The sequence below is a fragment of the Taeniopygia guttata genome, chromosome 11, assembly GCF_048771995.1.
Source record: "Taeniopygia guttata chromosome 11, bTaeGut7.mat, whole genome shotgun sequence".
In the NCBI taxonomy this organism is placed as follows: domain Eukaryota; kingdom Metazoa; phylum Chordata; class Aves; order Passeriformes; family Estrildidae; genus Taeniopygia; species Taeniopygia guttata.
This window is the reverse complement of record NC_133036.1, coordinates 5,415,458-5,431,162: the sequence shown is the minus strand read 5'-3', so window position 1 is coordinate 5,431,162 and position 15,705 is coordinate 5,415,458. Positions and strand designations below refer to the sequence as shown.

General features: G+C 52.3%; 2 protein-coding genes across 2 annotated transcripts; one reads left to right on the top strand and one right to left on the bottom strand.

Annotated features, from left to right (window-relative positions):
- Positions 1 to 73: 73 nt before the first annotated feature.
- Positions 74 to 2,341, bottom strand: LOC100232832 (C-signal-like). The gene is made up of 6 exons (XM_002196020.6): positions 2,030 to 2,341; positions 1,605 to 1,656; positions 1,253 to 1,440; positions 790 to 948; positions 567 to 686; positions 74 to 279 (listed from the first exon to the last, which is right to left on the bottom strand). The coding sequence occupies exons 1-6, from the start codon at positions 2,174 to 2,176 to the stop codon at positions 166 to 168; spliced, it is 780 nt and encodes a 259-aa protein (XP_002196056.5). The 5' UTR covers positions 2,177 to 2,341; the 3' UTR covers positions 74 to 165.
- Positions 2,342 to 9,070: 6,729 nt separating this feature from the next.
- LOC100223250 (C-signal) lies at positions 9,071 to 14,252 on the top strand. Its single transcript, XM_002198285.6, has 6 exons — positions 9,071 to 9,289; positions 11,461 to 11,512; positions 12,226 to 12,416; positions 12,726 to 12,884; positions 13,160 to 13,270; positions 13,954 to 14,252. Exons 1-6 carry the CDS (start codon positions 9,149 to 9,151, stop codon positions 14,065 to 14,067), a joined length of 768 nt encoding a protein of 255 aa, XP_002198321.4. The 5' UTR covers positions 9,071 to 9,148; the 3' UTR covers positions 14,068 to 14,252.
- Positions 14,253 to 15,705: the final 1,453 nt, after the last annotated feature.

Genomic DNA, 15,705 nt, shown 5'->3' with positions numbered 1-15,705 from the left:
ACCACCAGTCCCCAGTGGAGGAGTGGGATATCTGGGAAGGGCCACCCCATGAGCTGGCACTGCACAACAGAGCTGGGGGTCTCAGCAGGAGTTTATTGAGGATGTGGGGGAGGTGGGAGCAGTGCCAAAGGTGGCTCTTGGCTGCCAGGATCCTGAAGTGGTGTCTCACCAGGGTATGACGTTCCCTTCCCAGTCCAGGAAGGCACCGGTGTCCTTCTCAGAGAGGGAGGAGAGGACCTTCAGCATCCCTTGCACGCTGTCATCCACTGTCACAGGGGGCTGTGGGGCAGAGGGAGAAACAATTCTGTGCCTGAGGCCCTGGTCCAGCACAGGCTGGAGGAACGAGGCACTCCAGGGCAAAGGGGAAAGCTGAAAACACTGAACAACCAGGACAGAAGTGCCAAGCAGGGAACTGAGGGGATGGGGGCACCCAGCACCCAGGACCAGGACAGGGAGACCTGCCCCAGCAGGCAGGGAAGTCATGGGCAGGGGCTCAGGACAGCAGCTCCCACCCATGTGAAGTCAGCAGAGGAGCTCTGACGGAGCTGCCCCGGTGGAATTCCTACCGTGTGTCCGGCACAGCTGCCCATGTCCGTTTGCACCCAGCCGGGGTGGAGAGCCACGCAGAGGATGCCGTGCTCCTTGTACGCCAGGGACTGGCACCTGCTCAGCATGTTCAGAGCAGCCTGGGGGACACAGTGAGGGACGGTGGTGGGAGGGGAAGGGGGGCTGCAAGGGGACCTGCAGCTGGCCAGGGCAGGGGAAGCAAAAGCAAAGGTGTGGCAGTACCTTGCTGCAGCGGTACGAGGGGTTTGGCATCATCTCCCAACCATAGGAAGAAGCGATGGAGCCGCCAATGCTGGACATGTTGATGATGGCAGCCTTGCTGCAGCTCAGCCCTGAGCCTGGGCTCCCCTGGGCAGCCTTCTTCAGCAAGGGCAGAAACGCCTGCCAGGAGACAGAGGGGACAGGAGCACACATGGACATGGCACTCCTTCCACACTGGACAACACTGACACCAGCACAGAGGCATCCTCCCTCCTCTTTCCCAGTGCCCCAGCCTGGCTGGCTCCAGCTCCTGAGCTGCAGCCCACGGCTCCCTGAGCTTCTCATCAACTGAGAGCACATCAGGGCACCAGAGCACTGACAGCAGCCCCTTCTACTGGTCCTTCCATCCCTCTGTAATGTCCAGTTTGATGACATGGGAAGGAAGGGATCCTTCTGGAGCTGTGCTGTAGTGCTGGGGACTCACCTGGCCCATCAGCAGGGGTCCAACCGTGTTGGTGGTGTAAACCTCCCTCATGTCCTCCAATGTTTCATCCTCAAGTGTCTTAGCCTTGAGCATTCCAGCATTGTTGATGAGGAGGTTCAGCCCAGAGCCCCCCAGGTACTCCTCAACCTTGGCTGCAGCTGCCTTGATGCTAACAGGATTGGCAACTTCTGCAGGGCCAACACAGGGGAAGTCAGTGACCCTCTGGTGGTTTGGGGTCCCCTGTGTCCCCCAAAGGAGGTGTCCCCCCACGGCTACCTTCTGTGTGGAGCTCCCAGGGCTGTGATGAGTGCTCTGGCATTCACCAGAGGAACCGGGGCAAGAGGAAACTTACCAAGACCGATGATGACCAGGTTGGGATGTTTGGAGGCCAAATTCTGCAGCTCCTGCAGAGAGGTCACGACATTGGTACCAACAGGCTGGAACAGCTCTGCCAAGGCTCACCCAGCAAAGTCAGCCAAAGCCCGTGTCCCTCCAGCTCTATCCCTGCACCACCAAGTGCCCAGCACTCTGCTGCAGCTGCCCTGATCCTGATACAGGGGGAACATTCCACAGCTCCTGCACTCACCACATATCCCTGCCCCCTCCACACATCCCATGCACAACTGCTCACACAGCTGTACCAGCCCAGCTGCCCTGGGCCACAGGTGCCCAGCTGAAGCTCCAGACACTTGCAAACACCATTCCTGTTCCAATCTCCCCCTGACACCGAGTGCTCCCATCCCCCAGTACAGTCACTGCCTCCCAGCCTGGCCTCACCCGTGCTCGCTGTCCCTTGGGGTCCCGACAGGTCGCAAAGATCCACTGAGGTGGTTTGGGCAACCTCAGGAAATGCTGGATGAGCCCCAGGCCGAGTCCCCGGTTGGCCCCAGTCACCAGAACAGAGGAGACACAAAGCTCTGCCATGCTGCTTGTCTCTTCACTCCAGCTGGCACTGTTTACCCAGCTCTCTAATATTTCCTTATAGCAGGTCACAGCTTGCACTGGTACTGGCTTCTCTCTGGGAGGAGCAACTCCTCTAGCTCTTTGAGCTCCAGGACATATGTTCTGGCTGGGGACCAATCCTAGTTACCTAACACCAAAAATCACTTGGCTTTTCCAGGCAAATTATGCATTCTTTGGGTAACCTGGTGCCATAAGACAGCTCGAGCTGTTGTGGGTGAAGAGGGAGGGAGCAACATGTGGGTTGATGTGGAAAGTTCCATGGCTCAGGTGGGTTTGACACGTTCACGAGCATCCTGTGGGCTTGATGGTCTTTGCACATTGTACCAGGCTGTGCCTCAGGTGTCCCTGAGCAAACATTCTCTGCCTCGTGCCTGCCTCTTCCAAGACAATAACCTCTCCCTCATTGTGGAGCAAAAGACCTGTGGAGTGGGAGAGCAAACCCAGTGTGGTCTCCTGGCAGAAAGGAGGGGAACCTGCATGGCTGGCACAGCACCATGCTGCAGGTCATGAGCCCCATCCCTTGGGATGTAGTCTTAAGCTGAGCTGGCCCTTTGTTCAGAGCCAAAGAGGATTCAGGCACCTGGGACATTTACCTGCAAAAGAAATTCCCTGCTCAAAGCCTATTCTCCACCTCACCTGTTGCCATGAGGCACTGACTGTTCTGTGCTACTGCCAGTGGAGCCCAGTGCTGTTGGGTACCTCAAGTGATGCATGACAGGTTTGCAAGGCTGGATCAGGTGCGTGTGTACATCATGTGTTCCTGCCCCACTGTAAGTGAAGACCCATCCCCAGAAACCTCTTGCAAACCCTTGTCCTCCTACATTGAGTCCCAGAGCCATTGCACAGGCTGCTGGGCAGCAATGGAGACAGCAGTGCCCACATGTCACCTCCTGCCCCAGGCTACGTTGGCAGCAGCATTAACCAGAACAGCTTCCTCCCAGTGGCAATGCCAAGTGTGTCTCCATGCTCCGGCAGCAGCTGATTTCCTCCTGCCCACTCCAGCATGGTTTCTGGGGCTCAGCTGGCAGACACTGTCAGATAAGCAGGTCCTTTCCTGCTCTGACCTGGGATCACCTGCACAGGGTGCAAACCCATTTGGGAAGGTGCACACTGGCAGCTTCTATGCGCTGAGCCGATCCTATATCTTCTCTCTGCCAAGTCTGAGCCTCTCTCTTAAGCTCCATGCAATTAACTTCTTTTCCCACTCTGTTTCCTTGGTTAATTGGATCTCTGTCTACTTTTTGAATTTTCCATATTGGGTTGAGAAACTTCTTTGCCCTTGTGAATTCCTACCACTAACCAGCAGTACAAAGCTTTAGACCTTTCAGCTTCTGTCTCAGGCTGATCTCTCACTGAGGATCTCCCACATGGCTGGACTGGCATTCAGGCTTCACAGATAATTTCAGTATTTCCTTTTCAATGAGCACAGATCTCAATTATACTTGCCAACAGACACACCAGAGCTCAAATCCTCCAAATAGACTTCCATGGTTTTCTTCCTCTAGGTGAGCAATGAGGCCATCACCCACAGCCAGTTTGAAACCTCCACAGTGACTTAGAAGCAGATAGCATCAGAAAACAAATAATTAATATTTTTAATCTCCTATTTTTGCTGTGTCACCTCATTCATGTAGCCTTCCACTGTTTTGGAGCTGTAACTTTATCATGTTGACTTTGTTCTGGGGCCACACACTGCATTATTGATTATTAGACTTTAAACAAGCACTGCTTCACCAGGAGTCTAAGTCCAGCCTGGCATGAAGGGAAAGAAACCAGTCTCACTGCCTTGCAGCCCAGCCTCATCACAAGGGTTGCTGCTGTCCCCAGGCCTCTGGAAAGGATCTTGGTCCAGCTCCTAAGAGGGGATTCAGATGCTTCCTTTGCTCTGAAATGTTCTTGCATGGTCTAAATCTTCAGCTGAGCATTAAAGTCCTCAGAATTATGGAATCATTTATGTTGGAAAAGGCCTCTAATATAATTGATTTCAACAATTAGACTAACAATGCCAGTTCCACCACTAAACCACATGCCCAGGTGCCACAACCATGCATTTTTGAAACACTTCTGGGATGGTGACTCCACCACTTTCCTGGGCAGCCTGTGTACCAGTGCTTGAAAGTCCTTTCTGTGAAGAAACTTTTCCTAATATCAAATTGAAACCTCCCTTGACACAACCTGAGGCTGTTTCCTCTCATCCTGTAACTTGTTACTTGGGAACAGAGCCTGACCTCAGCTGGCTCCATCTTCATTGTCAAGGAGCTGTGGAGAGTGATAACAGTCTGAGTCTCCTTTTCTGCAGGCTGAGCCCTCCCAGCTCCCCATCAGCTCCTCGTCATCAGCTCCTCATTAAACTTGTGCTTCAGACCTTCCCCAGCTCCATTGCTCTTTCCTGGACACACTCCAGCATCTCAATGTCTTTCTTGCTGTGAGAGGCCCAAAACTGAGCACAGGATTCGAGGTGCAGCCTCACAAGCACCAAGCTCAGGGGCACATTAGCTCTTCTCCCACAACCCCCCAGGCTGCTGCATTTTACCATGGATTGTATTCACATCACCACACTGGGAAGACTCACAGCCAGTTTTCCAAGATGCAGTCACACCTTTTCCACCCCCAGCTCCTGGAGGCTCAAATGTGCTCTCAGTCAACCGAGGTGATTGTACAATGACAGTGCTGCTGACAGAAACATGAAGGAACATGCTTTTCTCTGCCTGCCAGGGGAACAGGGGTGTGGTACAACTAGTTTTAGTACGTTTAATCTACTATAAATAACAAATAAGTTCGCTGCTATTTATCAGGCTGATTTTGTCCATTTGTATTTGCTCCACAATGCATTCAGGTCTGTCATCACCTATTAGTCATTTGCTACAGAATCAATAGATAGTGGAAAGTGGAACACCCGTGGAGAGGTGGGGTGAGACCAACCCAGCACTGTAACTGAAGCTGGGCAGTACCCACCCTTCCTGATTAATTTTCTTTTCGGCTGATCTGCTGGGCGTTGGAAACCCATGGCAGGACCATTGGAACTATGACATGTGTAAGGTCTCTTCCAACAGAAACCATTTGTGGTTCCATGATATGATTCTATGAGTAGTGACACCCCATTGTGAAAGGATGCAGAGACTGGGGTCGGGAGCCTGAGCTTACCTGCAGCTCCCAAGTGAAGTTCCCATGACACTTTTGCCATGGCTCTGCTCTTTTCCAAGCAGATTCATCCAGGTGACACCTGCATTGTATCAGAGCTGGAGAGGGATTTTGGACCAGAGCAACAGAACAAGGGGAATGGCCGCACACTGACAAGAGGGCACGGTTAGATTGGGTATTCTAGATTGGGAAGAAATTCTTCCCTGTGACAGTAGGAAGGCCCTGGGAGAGGTTACACAGAGAAACTGTGACTGCCCCATCCCTGGAAGTGTTCAAGGCCAGGTTGGGGGGACTCTGAGCAACCTGGTCTAGTGGAAAGTGTCCCTGCCCATGGCAGGGGTTGGAACAAGATGATCTTTAAGGTTCCATGCAACCCAAACCATTCTGTGTTTCCATGACTGAGGATTTAAAATGCTCACACTGTCCATACAACCTCCCTTGGGCCACCGTGTTTTGACCTTGTGCCAGCCTGGGGCCTCACATCAGGTTCAGAAACTTTCTGGGGATATTCCCCTTGTGATAGCAGCCAAGATGTCTCAGCTACCTGGTGCAGCAGGGTTGGCAGCACGGGGACAGAACTGCTTTGCCAGGACCCGTGGGGACAGCACAGATTCTCACTGACCTTCTTTTCTCCAGTCCTCAAAGGACAGGTGGCTGGGCTATCCTTCATGCTTCAGCATAGTGCCATGAAGAGGGACCTCAAAACCACCCAAGCAAGACAGAATTTCTTTCCAACTATTAGATTTGCTAACAGGGATGGCTGAGAACGGGCTGCCACACATGGCAGATATGCTCCATCTCAGGTACACTGAGGCACAGGCTAAATGATCAGCTTGTGACTGCCTTGGTTTGACACCCAAGTGTTGAAGTGAGAAAAGGAGGCACATTAAAGTTTAGGAATAGATAATGATAATGTAGATGTTAATTTAGGAATCCAGTTGAAAAGAATCATTAAGCCTTATTAAGGAAAGACATTTAAGCAGGAAAGAGTTAGTATAATCTTTAAATTCAAAAGTGTTTAAAGGACTATGGAAAATTTACTCCTTGTAAAGAAGTTAAAAACTGAGCACCGTGCTACTCCAAAAGTGCCATGCCAGCCTAAATGATGTGACCCATTGCCCACAGAGCTGAGCAGAAAAAATGCAGTCTGTGAACAGCAAAACCTAATATTGTTCTGTGGACAGTCTTAGAGTAAAATGGGCTGCACTGGTATTTTATCAGTAGAAATTAAAACTTAACATAGTTGTTCATTCTGGTTTCAAACCATATTTGTAAAAAGAAGGGGGAAAACAACCCAGTAACCATTTTTTATTTAATTAAGATGTTTCCTCCTCTTCTCTAGCTGCATTGTTTTTTAAATCCAGTAACTTAAAGCAGCACTTAAAATTAATTACTAGATTTGATTTTTAGCTAAGTGAACTCAAATACTTCTTTGTATTCTTAGGGAGATCTAGTGGAAAATGTCCCTGTCCATGGCAGAGGGGATGGAACTTGGTCATCTTTAAGGTTCCATTCAACCCAAAAAATTCTATGATTTATATCCTCAAATGCTCCAAAATTCACCAATGTCAGACTCGTGCTTTACCAAGCAGCACGAGTTTCCCCAATGCCTGTTGTAGTGAAACTAGAGCACTTGGATAAGCCTTGGGGCTTTTTTGTTCTATTATCATTTGTTGGTATTCTTTTTGGTTGCATTTCCCATTATTACCTGCTGGAAGCTTCCCAACACTTAACTAACAAGGTTTTCAAAGAATGGATAATCCTCTATTTCATTCATGGGCAACAGAGGCAAAAAAGCCGGAAAGTATTCATTTACTGATACTTGGAGCTGCCTTTCTGTCCGTTCACATTCCCCTTCAGAACAGGCTCCTCCTGCCCTCAGCTGTGGCTGCACTTTAACTGTTTGTGCACAGGAGATTGCCGGGGATCCCTGTCTCCAAGCACTTTTTGGGAAGAGCTCATCAATGTAATTTGCCTGCAGCATGCAGGATCTGTGTGGAACAGGTGGCCAAACCCTGGCTGGGGTTCACCCTGAGTGTTGGTACCCCTCGGTCATTATTTGCTAAACTTTGCCATAGATGGAGCAGCATTTCTGCTGAGAAGTCACTGAATTAATGGCCTGAGCACAGAAAGAGGCAGGAAAAGGAGAAGGGGACCTTTAATCCAAATATCTGCTATAAAGAAGGTTTTTTTTTTTCCTTAGTATTTAGTAGTATAATATTTTTTTTTTAAATTCCAACTTCTGTAAAAGAAAAGTCTAAAAGCATTTTAATATCTTGAAGTAAACTGGGGAGCAGAGGCTTACATGTATTTGAACCGCCATGGAGCAGAATAGAGTTAGCTCAAATTACCTGATGCTATCACCAATTTATATAAATATTTAGTTTCTGATGTCTTTATCAGTATCAGAGATGTTTGTGTGGTGTTTGTCAAACAAGGATGAAAATAAGCAACATAAATAACAACCCTTGTATACATCAGGGTTGCTCAGTCATTACTTCACTGTTGAGATCCCAGTTGTGTGCTCACCGTAATGGGGTTTTAGTGAGTATCTGGCTGTCCATGTAACAGATAAAAATAAAACAGTAACACCCACCTCCAGGCTGGCAGCAGGGCTGGTAAATGCAGACCCCCTCCAGACACCGGTCTCCAGCTAATGCTGAGAATCTCTTTTCTGTTCTCCCTTTTCACTCCAGCCCTGTTTTCCCATCCCTAGATGCCAGCAAACCTTTTCCTTGCTTTACTCTATACCACCCCTTTGGTGCAGCTGTTTAACCAGGTACCTGATACTCACCAACAAAAATAAGGAGAAAATATCCCTCAAAACACCTGCAAGCCCAAACTGCCTAAATCACAGAATCATTTGGGTCGTAAGGAACCATAAAGACCATCTCGTTCAACCCCTCTGCCATGAGCAGGGACTCCTTCAGGTTGCTCCAAACCCTGTCCAACCTGGCCTTGAACACTTCCAGTGATGGGGAAGCCACAGCTTCTCTGGGCAACCTGTGGAAGGGCCTCACCACTCTCCCAGGGAAGAATTTCTTCCAAATACCTAATCTAACCCTGCCCTCTGTGAGTTTGAAGCTGTTCCCCCATTTCCTGCCACTGCAGGCCATTGTCCAAAGTCCCTTAACAGCTCTTTGAGTCCCTTGAGGCGCTGAAGGGGCTCTAAAGGCCCCACAGGACCTTCTCATCTCCAGGCTGAACAACTACAGCTCCATCTCTGTAGGAGGAGCCTCAAGAGTATCTTCGTGGATCTATTTATCAGATTTATTGCATCTGATGGTCTGGGAAAGAGGCAAATCACGTGCATTGCTGGGCAGGCAATAAAAACAGCTTGTAAAGGGGCTGGTGCTTTGCTTTCTCACGCTAAACAGGCTTAGTTTGGGTGGGGCTTTTTTTGGGGTGTTTTTTTTTTAACTCTTATCTACAGTGAAGATTAGTGTGCTAAAGGTGCTGCAGACACCACCCCAGACCCGCTGCAAGCTTTCTCCCTCACCCACCACCCCGGGCAAGACTCCCCTCAGCCCCCGCGGTTCGCTCCGAGACCCCTCGATCCCCTCTGGGGGACACCAGGGCTGGGACGCAGCTGCTGTGTTTGCACTGGGCATTAGGTGGGCAGGCACACAGACACACACAGACACACGGACACACACAGACACACGGACACACACAGACACACAGACACACGGACACACACGGACACACGGACACAAACGCGATCCGCCCCGCAGGCACTCCCCGCGGGCTCGGGGCCGGAGGCGGCGCCAGGCGGGCCGGGCCGCGGCGGCGATGGCGGCGGCGCGCACGGTGCTGCTGACCGGCTCCAACCGCGGCATCGGCCTGGAGCTGGTGAAGCAGCTGCTGGGCTCGCCGCGACCCCCGGCCTGGATCTTCGCCACCTGCCGGGACCCCGAGGGGCCGCGGGCACAGGTCAGTGCGGCCGGGGGGCGGCGGTCACACGCTCGGCCCCGTCACGGGCCCGAACAAGTCGCTGCGGGCGCGGGGCTCTGGTGCCCGCACCGCGCCCTGTCCCGTGTGGAAGTCACCTGCAGTGTCACCCCGGGGCACTTCGCGGCCGTGCTGGACGTGCCCGGACCCGCTCTCGTGGCTCGGCACGGGCCGGGCTGGCCTCAGGGCCTGAGGCGGTGCGAGCGGCAGCGGTGCTGCCCGGGCTGGTTCCGCTGTGTCACTCCGCTCCCTGCAAAATCTGGAGGTTCAGAACATGCGGTTTCCAAAAGTGATGGCCATTGGAGCTGTGGGATCGCCCTGTCCCTGCTTTCCACTTTGCTTAAATGGGACTCACACATACTGCTTGTGCAGGAAATCACAAAACTTCCCCGATCTTCCAGCTCTCTTTACATCCAGCTTGTGTTCCTCTGCTTGCTGGGTCCCACTGAAGTACTAACAGGGAGAAACTTGCTCTCTGATAGATCCTGTCTCCAGCTGATTTGTTTGTTGCATCTTCTCGAAAGTGTGTATTATTCCATGTCAGGAGTAGTCCTGGTGCAGTGAGAACCCACACTGCTGCCAACCCGGGGGTGCCCAGCTCCTGCTGTGGCTGGTGCCCGAGGTGTCTGAGTCAAAGATAGGCCAGGTCTTTTATTTTTGCCCCATTCTTCCTCCCCACTTGCAGGACTTGCAGGGCAGTGATGAGATCAGGGACTTTTTTCAGGGCAGGACTGGAGCCAATGTTCCTACAAGGTGGTCCTCATGGAACTCTCCCAGCCAGAGGTACTTCCCTTAGCCTTGCCCAGCTGTGTAGGGTGAGGGCAGTGTCATCAGGGTGCTGCTGAAGTCTGTGACCACAGGACACAGAGAGAACCACATCACTTCTCCTGCCCTTTTGTGCCTGGACCAGATGTTGGGCTGAGGGAAGCGCCTGCTGGGATGGTATGAGGCTGTTGAGGCAGGCAGTTGGGAAAAACAGGAGAGGAAAAATATCTGTTGGCCACCACAAACAAATTAATGGATTTTACGTGATTTCCTGTGCCCAAGGCTGATGTGGGAAGATGGGGTCTGGTGAGGGAGCCCAGAGATAACTGACAGTGAACCACGGCTGGTGCCAGCAGATCTCCTGCTCCATGTTCTTCTCAAAAGAAACCACCAATTTGTATTTCTCCTGTAGGCATGTTTGGAAGAGGTTTTTAGTTCTAGAAGCACTCCTTTTGGGCATATTAAACAAGGTGATTCAGTTTCTGGTGTCTGAAATCTGCCATAGTTTCAGAGACAGAGCACTCAGAGCACAGAGCTGCTAGGAACTGTGAAGTAGAAAGTTTCCTTGCTGAAAAGAGCTTCTGACTCCTCCACTGTGTGAGCTGGCACAGGCAGGCAGGGCAATCCATGGCTAAAACAAAAGAAGTAAATTTATTTATCTTATCTTGATAACCAGGGGATCCCTGAAGCAACACCAGACAAAGGTACAGGGAGGTACAGAGATAAAAGAGACACAGGTACTGTTAAGATCCGTGCTAATGGATCACTGGCTGCTGTTTACGTTGTTTATCAAGTGTTATTCCCAGCTGTAAGGTCACTTGAATGATTTACAGTCCTCCTCCTGGGACTCCAGCTTTTAACCCACTCCTCCCAATATTGACACGAGGTGAAAACAACCAATAAAAATGTGCAAAGTGGTTAAATTCACTAATCATTAATAGTTCTGGGACTGGCCTACCTAGATGTGATTTCCTCATAGGTCAAATCTGATATTGGCACTCACAGATGTTCCTCTTTCGCCTCATTTCTGGCAGCCTTTGGAGACACTTCTGGCTGTATCCCCAGCCAGTTCACATAATTTCCCTGGTAAACTGGTCCTTCAGTTTGCTCCCATCATTTGCTGTGGCTCTGGCTGGGCTATGGATGACCTTTTGGGAAAGTGACCACAGCATCTTGCAGTCATGGCCATGTCATGCCCTGAGCATGTGCACGTTGCCTTGTGGAGCCTGGGAGAAGCCTGAGAGCCAAATTTGGTCCCCATCCAGCTGTTCACAAGCACTGAGTAACATCTGGAAGATGTTTCCCTCAGGGTAGGCCATTGCTGGCACCCCAGCGTGATGCTTGGCATCACCTTTGCCTCGTGCTGATTTCCGTGTCTCTTTTTGTAGGAGCTGAGAGATCTGGCATCCAAACACCCAAACCTGGTTCTTGTAAAGCTGGGTACGTGTGCTCTGCCTCTGAGCTGGTAAATTTGTGACTGCCAGCCATGTGTGCCCCATTTCTCCTTCCCTCCCTCCCTCCCTCCCTCCCTTCAGGCTATACATGGGGATCCACTTCTTCAGAGCCAAACCCCAGCTTCTCCAGACCTCAAGCACCCTATTCCTTGGAAACTCCTTGCTCCATGGCCACAGGACCAGAATGTTCTTGAGACCCATCCTGGGCAGGCCCAGCTGAGTGACCACATCCTTGCTGTGCCTTGATCCCAAGTCCTAGACAAGACCAGGAGGGCCCTGGGAGGAAGGCAGCTCCTGTAGAAATGCTGTAAGATTAGCTCAGAGCTTGAGCAGTAGAAGGACCTTGCAGAGCCATCCCACAGCAGGTCCCAGCACATTTCCCCTGGGGACTTGTCCCCTCGGAGGCTGCCCTGGGTTCTCCAGAAATTGCTCAGATGTAGACTTTGGAGGCCGTGGCTGCTGAGGCACGGGAGTCAGAGCAGCGGTTTGCCCCCACGGTGGGCTTTTCCTGGCGGGAGCTGCCGGCGGAGGAGGCGCGTTGGGATGATGGGGATGGGTTGGAGCTGGTTTCGCAGCACCATCTGGTGCCCGTGGATGGAAGGGCCGCGCGGGTCAGAACGCGCAGATTTCCTCAGCCTCCTTCCCTCCCTCTTCCCCCCAGCACCCCCGTGGCTCTCAGACCGTTCTCTCCCTCTGCAGATGTGGAAAACCCCTCGGCTATCACCGATGCGGCGAAGGTGGTGGAGGGGAAGCTGAACGGAATGGGGCTGAACCTGCTGATAAACAACGCCGGCATCTACACCCCCACGGCCTCGCTGGAGACGGTCGACGCTGAGGACATGGTCAGGACGTACAAGACCAATGCAGTGGGGCCAATGCTGATGGCCCAGGTACGGGTGAAGCTCTGGGAATGAAATTTGGCCCAATTTGAGGGTGACCCAGGCTGTCCATGGTCATGATGGAAATCTTGGAGGGCTTTACCAAATTTCTCGGGGCTCTGCAAGGGAGTGCTCTTCAAGCCTAAGCCTTCTGCAGCCTCTCTGAATTGTGCAAGTCTAATTGGGAGTGGGCAGGGCCACTGCAGCAACACCTGTGCTCTCCTGACATCCTGCTGTTCTTCCTCACCCTCCCTGGGTTGCAGTTTCCATACGTGAGACTGGCTTCAGGCATAGGTGTCCCACTAGGTTGTTTCTCCCCAGGCTTTCCTGCCTCTGCTGAAGAAGGCTGCACAGGACAGCAAAGAAAAGGGCCTGAGTTGCAGCAAGGCAGCCATCATCAACATGTCCACCATCTTAGGGTCCATCAAGAAAACAGCTGATTCCTTCTTCCACCCTGTCATCTCCTACCGCTGCAGCAAGGTACGGAGAGTCGTGACCTGCCCCAGCTCCTGAGCTCCATGGGCTCAGCACTGCCTCTGCCAGGCTGGGTCTCAGGGAAACACCTGGGATCAAGAGATGGAGGGAGTTCCCAAGCTCCCAGGGCATCTCCATGCCCACCCAGGGGAAACACACACACTCTCTCTCTTGAAGACCTGGCATTGCTTTTTCTCCCTCAGCAAGAGGCAGCAATGGGTAGGGAACCTGGTTCATGGAGCTTTTTGCTGCCCATGGATGATGCTTCTTTCCTCATCCAGGCTGCCCTCAACATGCTGACCATGTGCCAGGCTCTGACCTACAAGGAAGCTGGGATCCTGTGCGTGGCACTGCACCCTGGCTGGGTGAAAACAGACATGGGCAGCCAGGAGGTGAGTTCTGGCCAAGCAGGTCAACAGGGAGCCCATGGGTGCCACCCAAGGCTACAAACCTGCACAGGAGGTGGCCCAGGTGGACAAGGGAGGATCCACGTGGAAATGAGCTGCCTCTCGGGCTCCAAGTTGCCTGTGTCTGTGTTGGTGTTGGGCCCCTGCAGAACATGTGGATACTGGGATATCTGGGAAATAGCATTAGCACATATCAGGCTGCTTGTTCAGGGCGAAAAAAAGGGGCTTTGGGCAGCCTGGAAGATATGCAGAGAACCTGAATCCAACAGAACAGGGAGAAGAGGAGCAACACCATCCCATCCTGTGCCCCATTCCTGAAGAACTGCAGATTCATGAGGTTTCCACTCATCCTGTATGATCCATGTTTTGCAGTGGGGGTGGTCCCTGCAGCACTGGAGTTTTGAGAAGGCTGCACAAAGCATCTCATTTGCAGCAGGGATCTCTTCCTGTTTGGGTTAAACCTGTGGCTGGCTTCCCAGCCCAAGCCACCTCCAGCTAAGCCAGCAGTACAGATACCCAACCATACTCCCACATTGTGGATTTGTCCCAGCTCCTGTGGCTCTCTACTTTCTTTGGGTGGAAGGAGCCTTGCTGTCACTGCACACAAGCCAAGTGGGTGCTGCTGGATAGCCTGGAATGATGGTGGTGTCTCATTTTTCCCTTTGCAGGCTGACCTGACAGTGGACACAAGTGTACGGGGGTTGTTGTCTGTGCTGCCAATCCTTTCTGAGAAACACAGTGGGACTCTGCTCAACTGGGAAGGGAAAGCTATCCCCTGGTGACTGCTCTGTCCCTGCGAGGGACTCCACGGTGCCACAGGACTTGCTGGTTGCACAGGTCCACCAGGGTGCTCAGCCCTCTGTGGTCTGCAAGGGACCTACTTGGGAGTCCAGTGGGTAGGCAGGGTGTGATCCCTGCAGTCACCTTGCTAATAAATAAAGTCAATTAGTACCTGTGCCTTCTCCCAGCTGCAGAATCTCCACTCAGACTGACTTGCCCCTGCAAAAAATAGCCCGGCACTAATGGCTGAACTTGATGATCTTGGAGATGTTTTTCAAACCTAAATGATCCTGTGATCCGAGCAGTCTGCCTGCCTTGGCTTCAGCTGCTCTGAGCTGAAGGGGACATGTAACTCACCCAAAGCTCCTGCTGTCCTACCTGGCTGCAGGGTGTGCCCAGGTCTGCCAGGTCTCTGCCATGCATCCACCAAAGCATGGTGTATTTGCCATAGATTCTTGGGATGACTTTGTGCTGACGTGGTGTCTTTGAGAGCAGCCTCGTGGTTGGAATGGGAAGACTGGGCACTACAGTTCTACAATCCCAGGCAGACAGCTCTTGCCACAGTGGTGCCCCAGCTGGGCATGGTACCCCTGGGTGGGGGAAATCTGGTTCCCATGGGGAATCACAGCATGGGAACAGCACTTTTGTGGGATGGAGAAGCTGAGAGCCTTAATAAGACAGGCTGGGCAGCCATCAACTGCATGACTTTGATCAAGAAGTGGTAACAGCCCCAAAGAAATGGTGTGGTATTTTGGGGTGGTATTGGGGTTTCTCAGGAGAGTTTTGCCCCTTCTGGAAAGAGCTTCTCTTAAAGCAACATGGCCAAAAGGAGCCAGGACTCCTGCAAAACCAAACCTGGTCTCTGGTGGGCAGAGCAACCTGACTGCAGGACAGGGAACCCCCTGCTCCTTCCCTCAGAGGCCACCACCTTCTCTTTCTCTGGAGCACCAGTTGAAGCATCCAGGTCCCTCTGGCTCTGGACTTTGCTGGGGTTGTACCTCTTTCTGGAGTGGGAGCTTGCCTGCCACCAAGAGCTTTCCTGGGAATCTTGAGGCCGTGGCTGTGCTGGAGGAGCTGTGTCCCCATGCCCAGGCTGACATGCTTTTTTCCAAGCCTGTGCTGTGCTTTCCAAGGCCCTCAGAAGCCAGCACTGCCAGCAGAGCACCCACTGCTGCACTGGTGTACCTGCCAGGGAGACACTGACCTGAGCCTCAGGGGAGCTCTGAACCATCTGGGCTCTTCCACATGATCCAGCCACCTGATTGCCCAAATAAATGCTCTTTTCTTTCCCAGCTCATATCTCTGGCCAGAGAGATCAGTGCCCTGTTGGGCTACTCCCTATCAGTGCTGGGATGGCAGCAGGAGGAGGGGAATCCCTGGGAAGGACTTGCTGAGGGACAGGAGTGTGGGTGAGGAGCCTGATCCTGCCAGTGCATTGCCGTGCTCAGCCCAGTGCTGGCTCAGAGACACGGCCAAGCCTCCCCTGAGTGCCCTCCCTGCCCCTTGGCAGAGGTTCTCCTGCCCCACTTACTCCACACAAGCCAGCTGGAGCCTGGCCAGTCACCACAGCCTGGCTCCATGCCCATCTCTCTCCATGTTTCTCCCTTCTGTCCCACACCACTGCTAGATCCTGGGGGATG

Excerpts from the sequence above, each read along its gene's own strand:
- LOC100232832 (XM_002196020.6), bottom strand. The coding sequence starts at position 2,176 with ATGGCAGAGCTTTGTGTCTCCTCTGTTCTGGTGACTGGGGCCAACCGG. Across the intron at positions 1,441-1,604 it reads CCTGGTCATCATCGGTCTTG|AAGTTGCCAATCCTGTTAGC; the intron begins GTAAGTTTCCTC and ends TTGGCCCTGCAG. Across the intron at positions 949-1,252 it reads GACCCCTGCTGATGGGCCAG|GCGTTTCTGCCCTTGCTGAA; the intron begins GTGAGTCCCCAG and ends GTCTCCTGGCAG.
- LOC100223250 (XM_002198285.6), top strand. The coding sequence starts at position 9,149 with ATGGCGGCGGCGCGCACGGTGCTGCTGACCGGCTCCAACCGCGGCATC. Across the intron at positions 12,417-12,725 it reads GGCCAATGCTGATGGCCCAG|GCTTTCCTGCCTCTGCTGAA; the intron begins GTACGGGTGAAG and ends GTTTCTCCCCAG. Across the intron at positions 13,271-13,953 it reads CAGACATGGGCAGCCAGGAG|GCTGACCTGACAGTGGACAC; the intron begins GTGAGTTCTGGC and ends TTCCCTTTGCAG.